The sequence below is a fragment of the Pteronotus mesoamericanus genome, unplaced genomic scaffold (assembly GCF_021234165.1).
Source record: "Pteronotus mesoamericanus isolate MK-2021 breed Mesoamerican mustached bat unplaced genomic scaffold, CSHL_Meso_final contig_90, whole genome shotgun sequence".
Classification (NCBI taxonomy): domain Eukaryota; kingdom Metazoa; phylum Chordata; class Mammalia; order Chiroptera; family Mormoopidae; genus Pteronotus; species Pteronotus mesoamericanus.
The window spans coordinates 44,755,243-44,772,140 of NW_026555277.1; the positions used below are offsets into that span (position 1 = coordinate 44,755,243).

Below are 16,898 nucleotides of genomic sequence, written 5' to 3' on the forward strand. Positions count from 1 at the left end.
AGCCTCTAGAAGGAACACAGTCATGCCAACACCTCACTTTCACCCAGGAAGATCCACTTAGGGCTTGTGAGCTTAAGAACCATAAGATAATAAATTTGTGTTGTTTAAACCAGTTTTCATGGTAATTTGTTACAGCAGCAGTAGAAAATGAATACACTTCCTTATATTTGATCAAAGCTCAAATGTCACCTGCTGTAAGAGACATTTTCTGACATCTCTTAACCTGCTAAATTATCTCACCATGCTCAGGCATTCTGTATAACACACTTTGATTTTCATTTGCTTATGATTATTCAAAATTAGTTACCTACTTACTCCTCTTCCCTCTCACAATGCAAATTTTAGGAGGGCGGGGACTTTGCTGCTCTTTTCACCTCTGTGTCTCCATTGCTTAGGATGCCACTGCATGGTAGGAGGCATTCAATGAATACTTGTTCTGTGAATGAACTTTGATAAACTGATGAGGATCGTAACAGTCTTGACACTGCTGAATCACAATTCGGGGCAGCTATTAGAAGAGCCCCATGCGGAGAAGGTCCTGTGTTGTAAGGAACTGCTCAAGAGAAAACAGAAACGCAGAAATAGCAAATAGGCAATCAGTTGCTTAATTTTAGGTAGTGGAGGTACAAAGGTTGAATAGTAAGTACTACCCCTGGGCAACTCTAGACCAGAGAATCCTCTGTGATTGCCAGGAAGTAACCAGTTTGGAAAGACCAGGAAGGGGTGAAAAGATGCGTAATTAACTCATATTACGTAAACATTGTGTAATCAGTTTTCACGGAGTCACATACAAAAATGCCTCGAAACAGGAGGAAAGAACAGATGAGTAGTACGATTACATTTTTTTTATACTGTTAGATCAATTCTCTAATGGAGAGTCTAAAGATTATCAGGTCCAGTTAAAGTCTGCAGTGTTGATAAGCTCTCCAGTTTTTCTAGTTTGAAATACGCAGATCTGGTTCCTACGAAGGCCCTCAGTAGAGGCCGTTCGCAAAGGAGGCAGGGTTTTCCTAGCCCAGTGAGGGAGGTTAAACTGACCGACTAGTCCTCAACGCCCTGCTGTAAACACCCTGTAAAGAGCCGCCAGGATCAGAGCCAGCGGGGTCGGTCCTTGCCCGGAGCCAGCTGGCCGCACCCACCTCCACACAGCGAACTCGGAGCCAGGAAAGAGAGAGGTAACTGACCCGAGGGGCCAATGGCCCTGGACCTGGGGCGGGACCTCAGCGTAGCGGGCCAATGGGGGGCGGCAGAGTAGGGGGCGAGACCAGTCCCGCGGCGGCGGGGGTTCACAGGCCCTAGGCCCCGGCCATGTGGGAACCTCGCGGAGCTGAGGCATGCGCGGCGGCGCTGGGCGGCGCGCTTTTCCTGCTGCTCTTCGCGCTGGGCGTCCGCCAGCTGATGAAGCAGAGGCGGCCGTCGGGGTTCCCCCCGGGTCCGCTGGGGCTGCCATTCATCGGCAACATCTACTCGCTGGCCGCCTCAGCCGAACTACCCCATGTCTACATGAGAAAGCAGAGCCAGGTGTACGGCGAGGTACAGCCCGACGGGCCGTGGGCAGGGAGGGCCCGGGCCTTCCTCCCGGGTGGGCCGACGGTGGCTTCTGCCCAGACCTGTCGATACCACTCTCCCGGGTAGCCGGTGCTAGGACAGAAACCCACATCCGTCAGTCCGCTAAGCCGCCCAGGTCGTGCTCCCGCGCCTACGCAGTGGGCGTACAGACTGCCCTGGAATGAGTTTGGGCCCAGGTTACAACCCAAAGCTTCCCTGCAAAGTAGGCCTCCGAATTCTAGGACTGAGTGAATAGGTAGCAGGAGGCTCTTGGATGTTTGCTTTTGAGCACAGCTGGCCTAGGCCTTTGCTGTAAGGATTAGCAAGGATCCGGGAAGGCCCTGACTCAGAGATGTGGGCTCCGGTGAATAATTGTGAAAGAATGAATGAATGAAGGAATGACGACAAATGGGTGCGGAGTCCTACAGCGCAGGGTGAGCAGTGCCGTGTTGACAGGCCAGCCGCATCCTCATAGCAAACCTTGACACTGCCCCTGCTGCGGGCCAGCCTCCCTCCCTACGTGGACTCCTTTACACTCAGAGCGCCCCAGGTGAAGGACAGCCTCCCGCTGCGGACTAGCAGGGAAAAGCGCCGGGTGTTTGGAAGGGCGCCCGACCTCAGAAGGAGGCAGCAGTTTCAGAGCACTGGCCCCGACCGACCGAGCTCACCTGCTTTGCTCTGAGTCCATTCATTTACGTGCAGCAACAAAGCAGACTTGTCAGGTGCTAGGGATGGAGAGGAGATGGAGGGAGAAAATCGATGTAATTGTCGACCACAGGCTGTGGTGAGTGCTTTGAAGAACAGTAAGGCAGGGCTGTTTGGCAACTGTGTTTCAGGTTGGGGCTTAAATCTTTAAGGTTTTGCAAGAATTAATCTAGGTTTCTGCAGCTCACTAATAGTTTTATATCGCTCTTGGGTAGCTGACTTTAGGAAAAGCAAACATAAAATTCTTCAGATTTTTTTCACTCTCAAATTCTCCAAGATTTGAGTGTATTTCCATTTGATATAGTTTATTTCTGTTGGGTTAGCACAAAGCATCATAATATTCTAGAGAAGTTATTAGATGTGAGAGCATGAGGTAGAGGTTGATTCTCTCTCATTAGAAAAATTTGACCGTTCCGTCTTTGAATCTTTTTATTTACTTGTATATGTAATAAGAATAACTGAGAACAGGTAAGTGCTACTCTGATGTTCTTGGTGAACAATTATGGAACAATTTATTAGGCCTACAAATTCAAATGTATTTTTAAATCAATTTTGTGAAATGGTGTCTTGCAGAATAGGAATGTGTTTTTTTATATATAAATATTTGAACTGAAAGGAATACAGTTTTTTCAATGAACACTCCTTTCTGGAAGGCAGTAATCTAAATCTCCTATCATAATAGAATACAAATTAAATTAGAAACATGCTGAAAAACTTATCTTGGGACAGGTAGATTTGGGTCAATGGATTTAAGAATTTGGCATGAGTGAACCATTGTTTTTTTTGTTTGTTTTGTTTTTTGCTGGTCCTGCTATTTTAGGACATCATGGTTTTTTACAAAGAGGGCTCTCTACTGGAGGTGATAAAATCAAACTTTTTTCAATAGGCAAGAGGAGTAGAAGGAAAAGAAAAAGAAACAAAAATGAAAAAGATGTAGACACTGTTTGCCTGGCTCTGCCTTAGACTTAAATACCACCTAACATTAATTCCATAAACTACAGCAGCATTTGACCCTTATCTTAGTTGTGAAATATCCCTAAAGGTCTCCCATTATTTTAGAGGTGTTTCCCAATTCTCACAAAGTCTCAAAGTTAGTGTAAGTTGTTAATACACTATTACAGGTATAATATTCATACTATACCTTTTTTGGAAGTGAGAGGAGACTATTATCTCCTGTACTACTGGAAGATTGTAGAAAAGTTGCTTAAAGGGCTTTTTTGTAGATGGAATCTTATTTTTGCACTATCTGACTTTATAATTTGGAGATGTGGGCTCGCATAAAAAAACCTGGACTTGAAAATTGCTTATGAGAAATGACAGTCACTTCGAGTGACATCTACTTTTATGAAGTCTGTGAATTCAATTCTCCTTTATAATTCTTGAAAGGAAGACAACCAGTCCTCAGATCTTATACATTCATTTTAAAGGCAGTCTGAAATAGAAATGTACCCCATCATGAATTACCATTTCCTTGGAGATTCACTCCGAATGTATAAGCTTCTGCAATGACTTTAATCTTAATTCACATTTTGAGAAGCATTCCCTACCTAGTAAAGTGGTAAACAAATATATTTTGCAGATTATTTTCAGGTGATACACACAAGGCAATAAAATAATTACTTCAAGGCAAATGGAGTTGAAAACTTATTAATTTATTTACAATATTATATAGTAACCATTTATTGAGACCTTAATGCAAGGCACTGAACAAGGTTCTATGGAAGGTTCAAAGATGAAAGACTTAAAATCATTTATTCTAAGGCACTTTTACTTTAGCAGGTGAACAGAAGACAAGAATGTGAGTGTTTCTGGTCCTGGCTGGTGTGGCTCAGTGGATTTATCGCTGGCCTGCAAACCAAAAGGTGGCTGGTTCAATTCCCAGTCAGGGCACCTGCCTGGGTTGCAGGGCAGGTCCCCAGTTGGGGGTGTGCAAGAGGCAACCAATCAATCTTATCTCTTCGTGCATAGATGTTTCTCTTCTTCTCTTTCTCTCTCCCTTTCCTTCTCTCTAAAAATAAATGAAATCTTTTAAAAAAATATGAATGTTTTTGGTTCAAGGTAGTATTAAATAAGTGCTTTGGGAGCTCCTACGCATGTGCTCTGATGGCTCAAAGGAGAGGGAGAGAGTGCACCAAGAAAGGTTCATGGAGGATGGTCCCTAAAGACTTGGGATGGTTTGGACATTGTGGCAGTCAAGGGAGCATTCTAAATAAGAGAACAGCCCAAGTAAAGGTGAAAAGTTATGTGGCACTTATCAGTTTTCATCAACAGCATTTTTCACATTCCTCTGTTATTGGCAATTAACCCATGGTATTGTAAGAGTCTGCAGTTTCAGCCTCCTCTAGGAATGTAACCTTGGACTAGTCAACATGAAATTACCTGTTCAACACTAGTTAGATAATGTACTAGATAGACTTCTTTGTTATCCCTAGGATAGTGACTTTGCCTGAAACAATTTTTTTTTTCACCTCCTCTCTGCCTTTAAAAATCTTTCCTTTTCTTCAGATCTTTGGAGCTGCTTTCTGCTTGCTAGATGGGATACTGTTCAATTCATGAATCACTCAATAAAGTCAATTAGATCTTCAAATTTACTGAGTTGAATTTTTGTTATATTGATAATGTCTTTCTTCCCAGGTCATATTCCCTTAGCACTCTCTTTGTTAACTTCTTGGGATTCAGGGACCCAAATACAAATGGGCCTAGTTACAATATGTTTATACTTCAAAGTTGTCACTTATGCCTTTGACAATCCTGTTCCCTACCCAGGTCTGGAGTAATAAAGAATATGTAGATGGTGCTGCTTTCCCACTCATCTTGGTAATACAAATAAGTTTCTAGATATCATTGAATATTTTGCGTTGGAATGAATCCTAAAAAAGCATCTAAATCAAGTACCGTATTTTCTATGACAACCTTTATATTCCAAAAGGTTAAGGGTTCTGCACAGGGTCCTATGTATGTTTAATGGCAAAGCTAAAATTAGAACCCAGGCCTCTGAGTCTGGTACTCCTTCCAGAATACCATTTAAAAGACTGTCTTTGGGCATTGAATGCATAAGGAAATCATAGTGTTTGATATGCCTTGCAGAGAGAAGGCACTCTAAACATTGCATTTTCAGGGAACTAACACACCTCGGAGAGCTGGTTTAGTACCTGTTAATTTCCATGGTTATATGTCTCCATACATTTTGCCACTTAAATGTTGTTTTTCTTTTCTTCTCAAAGATCTTCAGTTTAGATCTTGGAGGTATATCAAGTGTGGTTCTAAATGGCTATGATGTAGTAAAGGAGTGCCTTGTTCATCAAAGTGAAATTTTTGCAGACAGACCATGCCTTCCTTTATTCGTGAAGATGACAAAAATGGGAGGTATGTTTATTTTCACCTTTTTTAGTGATTTACTAAACTATTTTAAATCACATTTCTTATTTTATGGAAACTTAGCACATAGAGTTTGGATTCTATTGTATTGATTAACAGGAAAGAATTAATCAATTTAAGCTATAGACTCTAGTATTTGAGGACTTTTAGGTTACATTACAGTCCTACAGGGGTGGGCAAAAGTAGATTTACAGTTGTGAGTATGTAAAACACAGTTTATTCTTGTATTATTTATTAATTATTGTATTGCTTTCCATATGAACAACTGTAAATCTACTTTTGCCCACCCCAGTATTTTAGACCTGCACATGCTAATTCTCCTGTTGTAATCGAGTTCTAATAAATATTGTAAATAATGTTTTAAATAATTAGCACATACCAATACGTACAGGTTTTGTGAAACAAGTTAGGAATACATATATGTGCATGCACACTTGAATCAAAAGTGCATTTTGAAGCCAGTCTTGGCTACTTGGTGACATTTTGACTGTCATTTTGCTTATGAGATTACAGAACCTGAAGCAGCCTTCCTTTCTTTTTCTTAAAAAAAAGATTGTATTTATTTATTTTTAGAGAGTGAGGAAGGGAGGGAGAAAGAGAGAGAGAAAAACATCAATGTGTGAGATTGCCTCTGGTGCGCACCCCCTTACTGGGGACCTGGCCCACAACCCAGGCATGTGCCCTGACTGGGAATCAAACTGGTGATCCTTTGGTTTGAAGGCTGGCTCTCAATCCACTGAGCCACACAAGCCAGGGGTAAAGCCCCCTTTCTTAACTACTAATCAAACCTTGGTGTATGGGGACTATGCTGTAATCAACTGCACCACCCAGGCCAGGGCTCAAAATCCTCCCATTGAATGAGAGCTTCATACTTACCTTTAAACAATTTTTAAAAAAGATTTCATTTCTTTATTTTTAGAGAGAGGGAGAAAGACAGGGAGAGAAACATCAATATGTTGCCTCTCGCACTGGGGACCTGGCCTGCAACCCAGGTATGTGCCCTGACTGGGAACTGAACTGGCAACTTTTTGTTTTGCAAACTGACATTCAATCCACTGAGCCATACCAACCAGGGCGCTTCACACTTACTTTTAAAGAAAAACTTAATAATACCTTGATTAGATAGACTAAAAAGATATTGATTGAAAAGAAAAAAATAAATATTAACCCTATATTATCTCACAAAGCAAATAAACTAATGCAAAGAAAACACTAGTTTTTTTTTAATGCAAATTCTTAGGCCAGAGTATAATGATACTTGAAAGCAATAATATAAATAAATTTCAAGTTTCCAGCCTCTGAAATAGTTTTCTAGATAATAATTAGGCAAAAGAAGAAACTAACCATAATAATAATAGAAGATCTTTAAATAAATTATGAAAATGAAAAATCGTGTGATCAGAGTAATATTTGGGGTAAAATGTATATATGTATCTTTTTCAAAGCTCTAAATTTAAGTTTGGACTATTTTATTATAGATAAAAATAAAATAATCATTGAACTTAAAGTTTTAAAAAAACAGTTAAAGAAAAATAGGTAGAAAACTATGTGTTATTTTAAGATACATATGCACTGAACTTGAAACGGAGAAATCAGAGCTACCATTACATTAGCCCACTGCTGGGGAAAAAGTTGCCCAAAGCCTACAACTTGGCCAGCGCAGGGTTGTAACAAGTCTCTGTACCTTCTTGTACATATATCTCATACGTATGTGTGTTCATAGGGCTTGCTCTCATCTCAATGCCTTTGCCTTAGATTAGCTACTCTCTCTGCCAGCAGCAATCTTTCCCCAGATAGCCGCTCAACCTGCTCTGTCACCTCCTATGTCCTGACGTATGTCACCTGCTCAGTGAGGCTTTCCCTGACAGCAACCCTATATCTGCTTCCTTGCTGTATAATTTATTTATTCATTTGCCTCTCCTGCCTAGTATGTAAGGGCCATGAGAGTAGGGATCTTCTGCCTCTTTTGTTCACTGGTTGTTTTTATCTGTGACACAACACTGCCTGGAACATAGTAGATGCTCCATAAGTACATGTTGAGTATTTGTTGAATGAATAGTTACCTGGGAGTGTGCAAAGAGAATGAAATATAGGAATATAAGATTGCTGTACTGCTCCAAACTAAAATATTGTTGCATAAGCATTATTGGAATATAGATTACATAGGTACCTCATATAGACAAGAGAACATGACATTTTTCATCATAGGTGCACCTATGTGCCAATTATTAATGAAATTTTGAATCAAGTACATGCTACATAAATATATGTGCTAAAGATGCTTTTTCCCCTTGATAGTTAATTTAAAGGGAAATGATTACAACAGTCATATCAGAACAGCAGAGTATTCTATGGAACCTCAGAAATTATAAGACAAGAAATATCAGCATTATAAGTTTGAGTTTCATGTTTGCCCTCTGTCTTAGTTTGATCTGCTATAACAAAAATACCATAAACTGAATGGCTTAAACAACAGGTATTTATTCTCACAGAGCTGGAGGCTGGGAAGTCAAAATCAAGACACCAGCAGGTCTGATGTCTGAAAATAGGCTGCTTCCTGGCTTGTAGAAGGCTACCTTCTTCCTGTATCCTCACATGACCCAGGGCAATCACCACTTTTCTGTCCCTTCTTATACGGGTGCTTATCCCATTCAGGAGGACTCTACCCTCATGTCCCTATTACCTCCCAAAGGCCCTACCTCCTAATATGAAATCAGGGGTTAGGCTTCAACATAGGAATTTTGTAGGGACACAAACATTCATCCATAGTAGTCTCTTTTTGGCTTGAGTATTTCCACTACATTAACACCTCGTTCAGCCCACCCTTGCCTCTGCCAGAGTTATCTTAGGCAACATGTGCCTTTAACAGGAGGAAATTTGTATGCTAATATCTAATATGTTAAGGTAGAAAATTTCTAATTTTAGAGATATGATTCTCAGGTGTTTGTTTAGTCCAAAATATAATTTTGGCCATAGAACATGCAGTCGTTTGTTTTTTTGTAAATTAGGCTTATAGTAAAAGATGGGTAATAAAGTCACCTGGGCCTAGTTCACCCAGGTTGAATTATCCATGACTGTCTAGTTTCTTGTGGCGGGAGAATTATAGGTCCTTTCTGCCTGCCCCCAGATGATAGTAGACAAGTTTTTTATGTTTATAATATTTTATGGCTAATGAGTAGTAGAAAACAGGGCTTGTCTACTGGGTCTAGTTTTAATTTTATGGAAAGACAATTTAGAGAGGAATGACTAACTCCCCCCAACACCGCCCCCATGGCCTCTCTAGCTATTAGATACAGGGATGTAGGGATGATCAATCTTTTTACCTTTTTTTTTCCAGGCTTACTCAATTCCAAATATGGCCGAGGATGGGTAGATCACAGAAGATTAGCTGTAAACAGCTTTCGCTATTTTGGATACGGCCAAAAGTCTTTTGAATCTAAAATTTTAGAAGAAACCAAATTTTTCATTGATGCTGTTGAAACATACAAAGGCAGACCTTTTGATTTTAAACAATTAATAACCAATGCTGTTTCAAACATAACCAATCTGATCATTTTTGGAGAACGATTCACTTATGAAGACACTGATTTTCAGCACATGATCGAGTTGTTTAGTGAAAATGTGGAACTCGCAGCCAGTGCCTCCGTCTTCCTGTATAATGCCTTCCCATGGATTGGCATCTTACCTTTTGGAAAACACCAGCAGCTATTTAGAAATGCCGCTGTGGTCTATGATTTTCTCTCCAGGCTTATTGAAAAAGCTTCCATCAACAGAAAGCCTCAGTTACCCCAGCATTTTGTTGACGCTTATTTAGATGAGATGGATCGAGGTAAAAATGACCCATCGTCTACTTTTTCCAAAGAAAACCTAATTTTCTCCGTGGGTGAACTCATCATTGCTGGAACCGAAACTACAACCAATGTGTTACGGTGGGCAATCCTTTTCATGGCCCTTTATCCGAACATTCAAGGTGAGGACTCTCTTGATCAGAAGGTCTGAACTTACATCTAGGACTCACACGTGCTTTAGAGTCTTTGGCCGTGTACAAAGCATTTTAGGTAGGAGCTCCTGCTGTGTTAGCCAAGAAGAAAAATATTTAATAGTTTTTATAAAGAGTTTTCAAATCTCTTATCTCAATTCATGTAAAAACCTCAGAGATAGGTTTTATTATGCCGACTTTATAAATGAAGGAAAAGGAGGAGTGGCTGCCGTGCCCAGCCTCATTCACTGCAAGTGGCAGAGCTGGGATCTAAAAAGCCTGGTTGTTTTAATTCAAGTTTTATGCTTTACTGTTTTCCTTGCCAAGAGTAAGGTGTTATTCCAATTCTGGATTTGTTTGATTTTTATTACTTTCAATCTGGTTTTCACAACAAAGTTACTCAGAGCATTGATTGGTTACTGGTAGTACAAAATGTATGGTATATATATTTAAATAGAATGCCCAGATAATGAAAAATCTGAATCCGGGTGTACCCTTATCCTGTTGACTTATTATTATAGGTTATCCCTTGTTTTATCCCAAAGGGAAATTACTTTAGATGCTACTTTTTAAGCATTGTGTAATAAATTGAACACTTTTTTCCTCTGACAGGACAAGTTCAGAAAGAGATCGATTTAATTATGGGACCCAGTGGGAAGCCTTCTTGGGACGACAAATGCAAAATGCCTTATACTGAGGCAGTTTTGCATGAAGTTTTAAGATTCTGTAATATAGTGCCATTAGGGATTTTCCATGCAACCTCTGAAGATGCAGTTGTACGTGGTTATTCCATCCCTAAAGGCACAACAGTAATTACAAATCTTTATTCTGTGCACTTTGATGAAAAGTACTGGAAAGACCCAGAAATATTCTATCCTGAGCGATTTCTGGACAACAGTGGGTATTTTTCCAAGAAGGAAGCGTTGGTTCCATTTTCCCTAGGTAAGAGAACTTTCACATGGGGTATAACTTTAAGACAAAGCATAGTGATGGTTCATTACTGTAACATCTTAACCTGAAGTATTCTGTTGTAGAATTACATATTCCAACTCTGAAAACATAGCATTGATTCTTACAGGAAAGAATAGTTTAATTAGAGGTCATAAACAGCTAATTCTACTCAAAATGAGTCTTAATTTAGTATCTAGAGAGACACTGTTAAAGGTTCTGGCTTCTGAAACTTTTTGTGTGTGCAGGTTTTTGGCTTGGAATCATGACTCCAAAAGCTAAGAAAGTAAGTAACAAGTAACTTGAGAAATTGAGACCCTGAGAGGGGAATGACTCATAATTTGAAGTGAAATTGGAATCTAGTGCTCTTGGCTCCCACTTTATTATACATCTCCAAAAAGACTGCTTCTGTGGTGAAAAAGTATACAGGTCACAAGACCCCTGGAAGATGGACTGGAATCTCTTATTTGGGAAGGGTACACCTTTACTTATTTGAAATGAAATTATCTTCTCTTGAATCTGTAGAACAGAATATCACACTTCTAATTAGATCTTCCACAGCATATTTTAGGCATTGTTGGCAGCATGCAAGGGAAGTGGGAAAAGGACTACTAAATTTACAAACGTCCATGATTTGACAAAAGAAGGTGAAGGAATGGGTTCTGGAAGATGAAAAGCCATCCTCTATTCTTTGGAGTTTAAGAAAATTCTTTAATAAGAATAACCTCTTCTAACTTTTTTTAAATTCCAGATTTCCTGAATGGCACCCATACATAAGACATAAATTTTGTGGATTAAATATAGTGGATTTTTTCAATATTATGATGTCTAGTTTTTTTCTGTTTAGGAAGAAGACATTGTCTTGGAGAACAGCTGGCTCGGATGGAAATGTTCCTGTTTTTCACAGCCTTGCTTCAGCGGTTTCACTTGCATTTTCCAGATGGGCTGGTTCCAGATTTGAAGCCCAGGTTAGGCATGACATTGCAACCCCAGCCCTACCTCATCTGTGTGGAAAGACGCTGAAAGTGCATGGATATTGTGTGGAACAAGGCTATATGTTCGCCTCCCCACTGCACCTTGTACAATCAGTGTGTGTGTTTGGACAAAAGTCACAGCATCCTAAAGCCAAATTAACACAGGTGTGACTTTAAAAATACCAGGCAATAATAAGCATCAGCAATGATATTTTTTAAGCTTTTATGACTTCTAGGATAGAATTATCTGTTGAGGAGAACAAAGGTGCACATGACAGGTGTGTAAGACACCAAGATTTGCCAGGGATGCTTTAAGCAGAGCCTGACTTCTCAAAGTTAGGGATGTATCAGCTTTGGAGAGACCGAGGCCTCCCAGAAATTGCCAAGGTTAACTTACCAACCATGTAACAGCCACACTGAAAGTCGATTTTCCTCAAGCCTTCAGATGACTGTGGACCCAGGTGGCATTGGATTGTGATCCCATGAGACATCCTGAGCACAGACTGCTTGGCGAAGCCACTTCTAAATTCCTGACTGACAAAACAATAAATGACTACTTCCAGGGTATTTTGGGGTGATTTCTTAGCATTAGATAATGAATTCAAAGAACAATGTTTAAAATATGTTCCCTTTTTTGTGTGATGGGGGAACAAGAATGTGTGTGTATAAATGCACATTATGCACTTATATTTGAATAAAAAGCACTAGCTAGATTAATGGGAAACTAATGAAAATGGTATTTCTAAGAGACTGAGAGAGAAAGGTAGATGAGGATGGGGTGAAAGTGAGAAATCTTACTGTGTTTATCTTTCATTAAAATTTTGATTATATACCAGTAATTGTATTCATTTATATATAATATATAATAAAAATATATCATAAATATATGATACATAAATGAATAAAATTTAAACCACAAAAAAATCAAAGAGATGTTTTTTAAACTTAAAAAAAAAATCTTCTTTTTACAAAGTACTAATACCCAGATTAAATTGGAACCTCTGAGGACAGGTCCCAAATGATTTTAATGTGCAGCTTCTATAAAATACTGTCTTAAGAGAAGCTCTTTTCTAGCTTTCCAAAACTGGCACATGCAGTAATAGGAAATCTAAATAGTCCTATAACTAATAAAGGAATTTAATTCATAATTCTTTTTTTTTTAAAGTCTACAAAGAACATTCTAGGTCTAAATGAACTCACCAGTAAATTCTAATGGCAGTCTTATACAAACACTTCTAGAGAATAGGAAATGACATCTGCCCAACTGACTTTATTTATGCTAGGATAATTTTGGTACCAAATGCCTATGTATGTAAAGAAAGGAAAATATATGTCAATCTCATTCATGCATAGAGATGCAAAAAATTATATAACATGCCTACTGACTTGCTGCTTCTTTTAAGGATACCAGTCAGATTTGATTAGGGCCCTCACAATGGCTCCATTTTAACTTAATTACCTCTTCAAAGGCTCTATCTCCCAATGCAGTCAAAATCTGAGGTATTGAGGGTTAGGAGTTCAACATATGAATTTGGGGGATAAGCTCATAACAACTAGGTAATGAAGAATTTACAGGGCCAAGGTCTAAACAAGGGAGAAGACTTGCAGAAGTGATCTTGGAATGTTATGCTTTCTTCTAGAGTTGTGAACCTGATGGGGCACTAAAGAGTTGGAAAATTTTACTTTAAGGTAATAGATAATAAGCTTAGTAGTTTATGCATGTAAAAAGCTATTGTTTCAGAACTGAAGGTGCGGCCCACCCTGACCCCAGGAAACCACAAGCAAGTCAACATTTGTGCTCCAGAAGAGACCATAAGCAATCAAGATAGTATCTGAGCCACTGTGTTCCAGGGAAAGACATTCCATGGCCCCGAACACAGATAAAGAAAACTACCAGGGACACAGGACCCAGACAGGAAATCACCTGTCAACAGAAGAAAGGTGCCAGGGAAATTGCCAGACTGCAGCTTTTATCTGATTAACCTCTTTCCTGATTTCCATATCCCTTCCCTACACTTTTTCCTACTTGTAAAAAGGTTGGCTTGAAAGGTCCATTAGGGTACATAACCTGCCATCTTTTCAGATCACAAGCCATCTGAATAAAGTGACAATAAAGATTCAATCCCTGACTCTGCTTATTGGTTCTGGTAGTGACAGGCAGCACAAACGCTCACTTTTCTGGTTTCAGGCCCGTTCACAACGGCCTACCAAGGGACTCTAAAAAGCTATACTCTCAGAGTAAGAGCAGAAAAATGGGCATCAGTGAAATTAAAGCCTCGCTCTGAATCACCTCAGTCACCGATTAGATTAAGGTAATGATTCGAGATAACTGCTACGAGTGCTCAGCAGCCTGCCAAAGACAATCATCCTCTCTGGAGAAAGATAAAAATCCTAGGCCTCAAATATTGCATGATTTTTTTTTTATATATACTGTTGGCACTCAGTAATAACTAGCATACAAGGACACTAGATATTTATTGAAACCAAAAGAAACAATAGACAACAGAAAGAGACCTTCAGCAGATTCAGATATAATCAACTGCAAACTTTACCATAAACATGCTTAATATGGTGGTAGTGCACTACCATGATTCTATTACTAGGTGGATTCACTCACTCCAACTCTACCCCAACCCCCATCCCCAAGTGTTAACTGCTCATACCCAGTGTTAGGAGAATTTACTTAAGTTGGTGGGTCATCGCTCCTGGAATTCCCTAGGAGGTTAGCATGTACCACCCCCAAATCCTCCTTGGAACGCAGTAACTGACTAATCCAGGAGTATTTAAGTCACACCCCCCCACTCCTTGCCTCAAGGAGGACAACTGTGTGAGGCTATTGGTGCTCCAGAGCTCCTACCTATGGGATCAAGGTAAAGACTTCAGTTACATAAATAAACCTCTTGAGCATCTTCCCATGCCCCATCCGGCTCCCCTTACATGTTTCATCTTAAGAGCATTTCCTTAATAAGACCAACTGCACAAGAATTCCAAGCTCAGGTTCTGTTCTAGAAAACCCAACATGTTTAAGATTAAGAAATTCATCAGAAAATTGAAAACCGTAAAAGAAAATCAAATGAAAATCCTGAAACTAAACAATAAATTTAAGAACTTATTGGATGGATTTTATAGCAGATGGACACAGCTGAAATGTTGTGAAGAAATTGCCTAGAATTAAGCACAGGGAGAGAAAAGAATGGTACAAAAAAAAAAAAAAGCATAAGACATAAGATATGTAATGTTAATATTTTTCACTTGTATACTTCAAAACCCAGAGCAAGAGAAGAGAAAGAATTGGACAGAAGTAATATATGAAAATCTAATGGCTGAGATTTTCCCAAAACTGATGAAAGACATCGTCAGATTCAAGAAGCCTTATGAATGTCATACAGGGTATATTGGAAGAAAATCATTTCAAAGCAACAGCAATAAGACTAATAGCTAACTTTACAATAGAGACAACGGCGAACCAGAAGACAGCATGATATCTTTAAATGCTGAAAGAAAATAGTTAATATAGAATATTACATGCAGCTTTGATAACCTCCACCTTTCAGAAGGTGAAAGACATTTCAGACAAACAAGTCAGGTGTATGGTTGTCTTTAGGAGGGAGAAGAGGAAGTGTGGTTGGAAAGAGGCACATGAGGGCTTCTGGGGAGAAGGTAATGTTTGCTGTATAATGGTATTTACTTAATAATATATTATTTTGCTGAATATATTTTTGTCTACTCTGTATATTTCACAAAGACGTTAAAATTTTACCTTTTGGATTCATTTTTTAAAACTTTATTTTTAGAGAGAGGGGAAGAGAGGGAGAAAGCACGAAGCATTGATCGGTTGTTTAATGCCCCTAGCTGGGGCCCTGGACCACAGCCTGGGCATGTGCCCTGACCAGGAATCAAACCGATGACCTTTCAGTTCCCAGGCTGGTGCTCAATCTACTGGGTCTCACCAACCAGGGTAGTATTCATTTTTAATGTAAAACTATTCCACGTATAAGCCATCTTCTAAAGGAGATGAATCTCTATATTCAATAAAAAATAGTGACTATTTTTCAAGTATGTAGTGATGATTAATAAAAGGTTTGCAATATTGTGATTTGTAATAAATATATATTTGGTCATGCAGATGACCAAAATATACTTCTTGTGTATATTTGGTCTTCATCCACACTTTCTGACTCACAATACCCATGCCCCTGGTAATTTCCTCAATGATAAGAGCAATTGGGAGCGTCTTTTGTTATATTTGGTCTCTTGTTCTTAATTCCTGAAAAAAAAAAAACCTGCTTTAGAGCCATAAAGGTGAAATGTGTGTCTTGTCATTCAAAACAAGCCCCTTTCCACCACAGCTGGGTTTATGTTAATGAGATGACTTTTGGAAAGCTCCTGAGGATGGAGTTGTCTGAGGAACCAACCAAGAATAGAGGGTTGGAACTTTCAGTCCCATCCCATTTTCCAGGGAGGGGAAATGCGCTACAGTTTGAACCAATCATCGATAGTCAACGAGTTAATTAGAGATGCCTGAGTAATAAAGCCTCCATAAAAGAACAAAAGGAGGGAGTTCGAGGAGGTTCCAGGTTGATGAACCACAGCGCTTCCATGTGCCCTTAAGCCAGGCCCCAAACTCTGTGCAGACAGACGCACCTTTGTTCAGGACGTTGCCCTATGTCTTCATCCGGCTCTTGGTTCGTATCCTGTAACAACTCTGTAATAAACCTGTGACCTAGAGAGTAAACGGATTTTGTGAGCCGCTCTAGCAAATTAATCAAATCCTAGGAGGGGGTTGTGGAAATCTCTGATTTACAGCTAAGTCTCTCAGAAGTACAGGTAACAGCCAGGATTTGCAATTGGCATCTCAATTTCAAGGAGGGAGTCTTGGGAATATCCAGTCTGTAGCCGGTGGGTCAGTGATTGGCATCTGAAGTGCCCATCTGATGTCGAATCTGTCGAATCTGATGCTGTCTTCGGTAGGTAGTGTCAGAATTGAGTTGAAATGGAGGACGCCCAGATGGTGTCAGAGAATTGTTCGTTGCTGGTGTGGGGAAACTACATCTTCACATTGGAACCAAAACTTAACGTTTTAAAATTGAGAGTTCTTTTAGAAATCTATATTTTCTTTAAAAAATGTGAAGTTCTATTAATGCTGGGCTGGCATTTTTGAATGGCAAACAATTGAAACTGAGTTGTGGCTTTGTCTGTGGTATATATATATGCACTAGGCCAAGTGCACACCATTAATTTACAGTTTCTGTCTGATCTTGTGGGTATTTAAATATGTGCCCCTTCCCCCACTTTAAACATTAGGGAAAAAAATACTCATTTGGGTTCCCCTGTGAATCTTTGCTTCTGCACACTAAATATCCTAG

At 39.5% G+C, this 16,898-nt stretch overlaps 1 protein-coding gene across 5 annotated transcripts; it reads left to right on the forward strand.

Moving 5' to 3' along the window:
- The first annotated feature begins 1,308 nt into the window (after window positions 1-1,308).
- Window positions 1,309-12,362, forward strand: LOC129080777 (vitamin D 25-hydroxylase). Of its 5 annotated transcripts, none has more exons than XM_054586279.1 (5): window positions 1,309-1,533; window positions 5,478-5,619; window positions 8,969-9,601; window positions 10,223-10,552; window positions 11,406-12,362. In XM_054586279.1, the coding sequence occupies exons 1-5, from the start codon at window positions 1,309-1,311 to the stop codon at window positions 11,579-11,581; spliced, it is 1,506 nt and encodes a 501-aa protein (XP_054442254.1). In that variant the 3' UTR covers window positions 11,582-12,362. The 5 variants fall into 5 exon arrangements, with proteins under 5 accessions (XP_054442254.1, XP_054442255.1, XP_054442257.1 ...); XM_054586280.1 differs by lacking the exon at window positions 5,478-5,619 and adding an exon at window positions 6,551-6,623 and having other exon boundaries at window positions 1,329-1,533; XM_054586284.1 differs by having other exon boundaries at window positions 1,396-1,533; window positions 9,378-9,601.
- The last annotated feature ends 4,536 nt before the right edge of the window (window positions 12,363-16,898 follow it).

Excerpts from the sequence above, each read along its gene's own strand:
- LOC129080777 (XM_054586279.1), top strand. The coding sequence starts at position 1,309 with ATGTGGGAACCTCGCGGAGCTGAGGCATGCGCGGCGGCGCTGGGCGGC. Across the intron at positions 1,534-5,477 it reads AGAGCCAGGTGTACGGCGAG|ATCTTCAGTTTAGATCTTGG; the intron begins GTACAGCCCGAC and ends TTCTTCTCAAAG. Across the intron at positions 9,602-10,222 it reads CCTTTATCCGAACATTCAAG|GACAAGTTCAGAAAGAGATC; the intron begins GTGAGGACTCTC and ends TTCCTCTGACAG.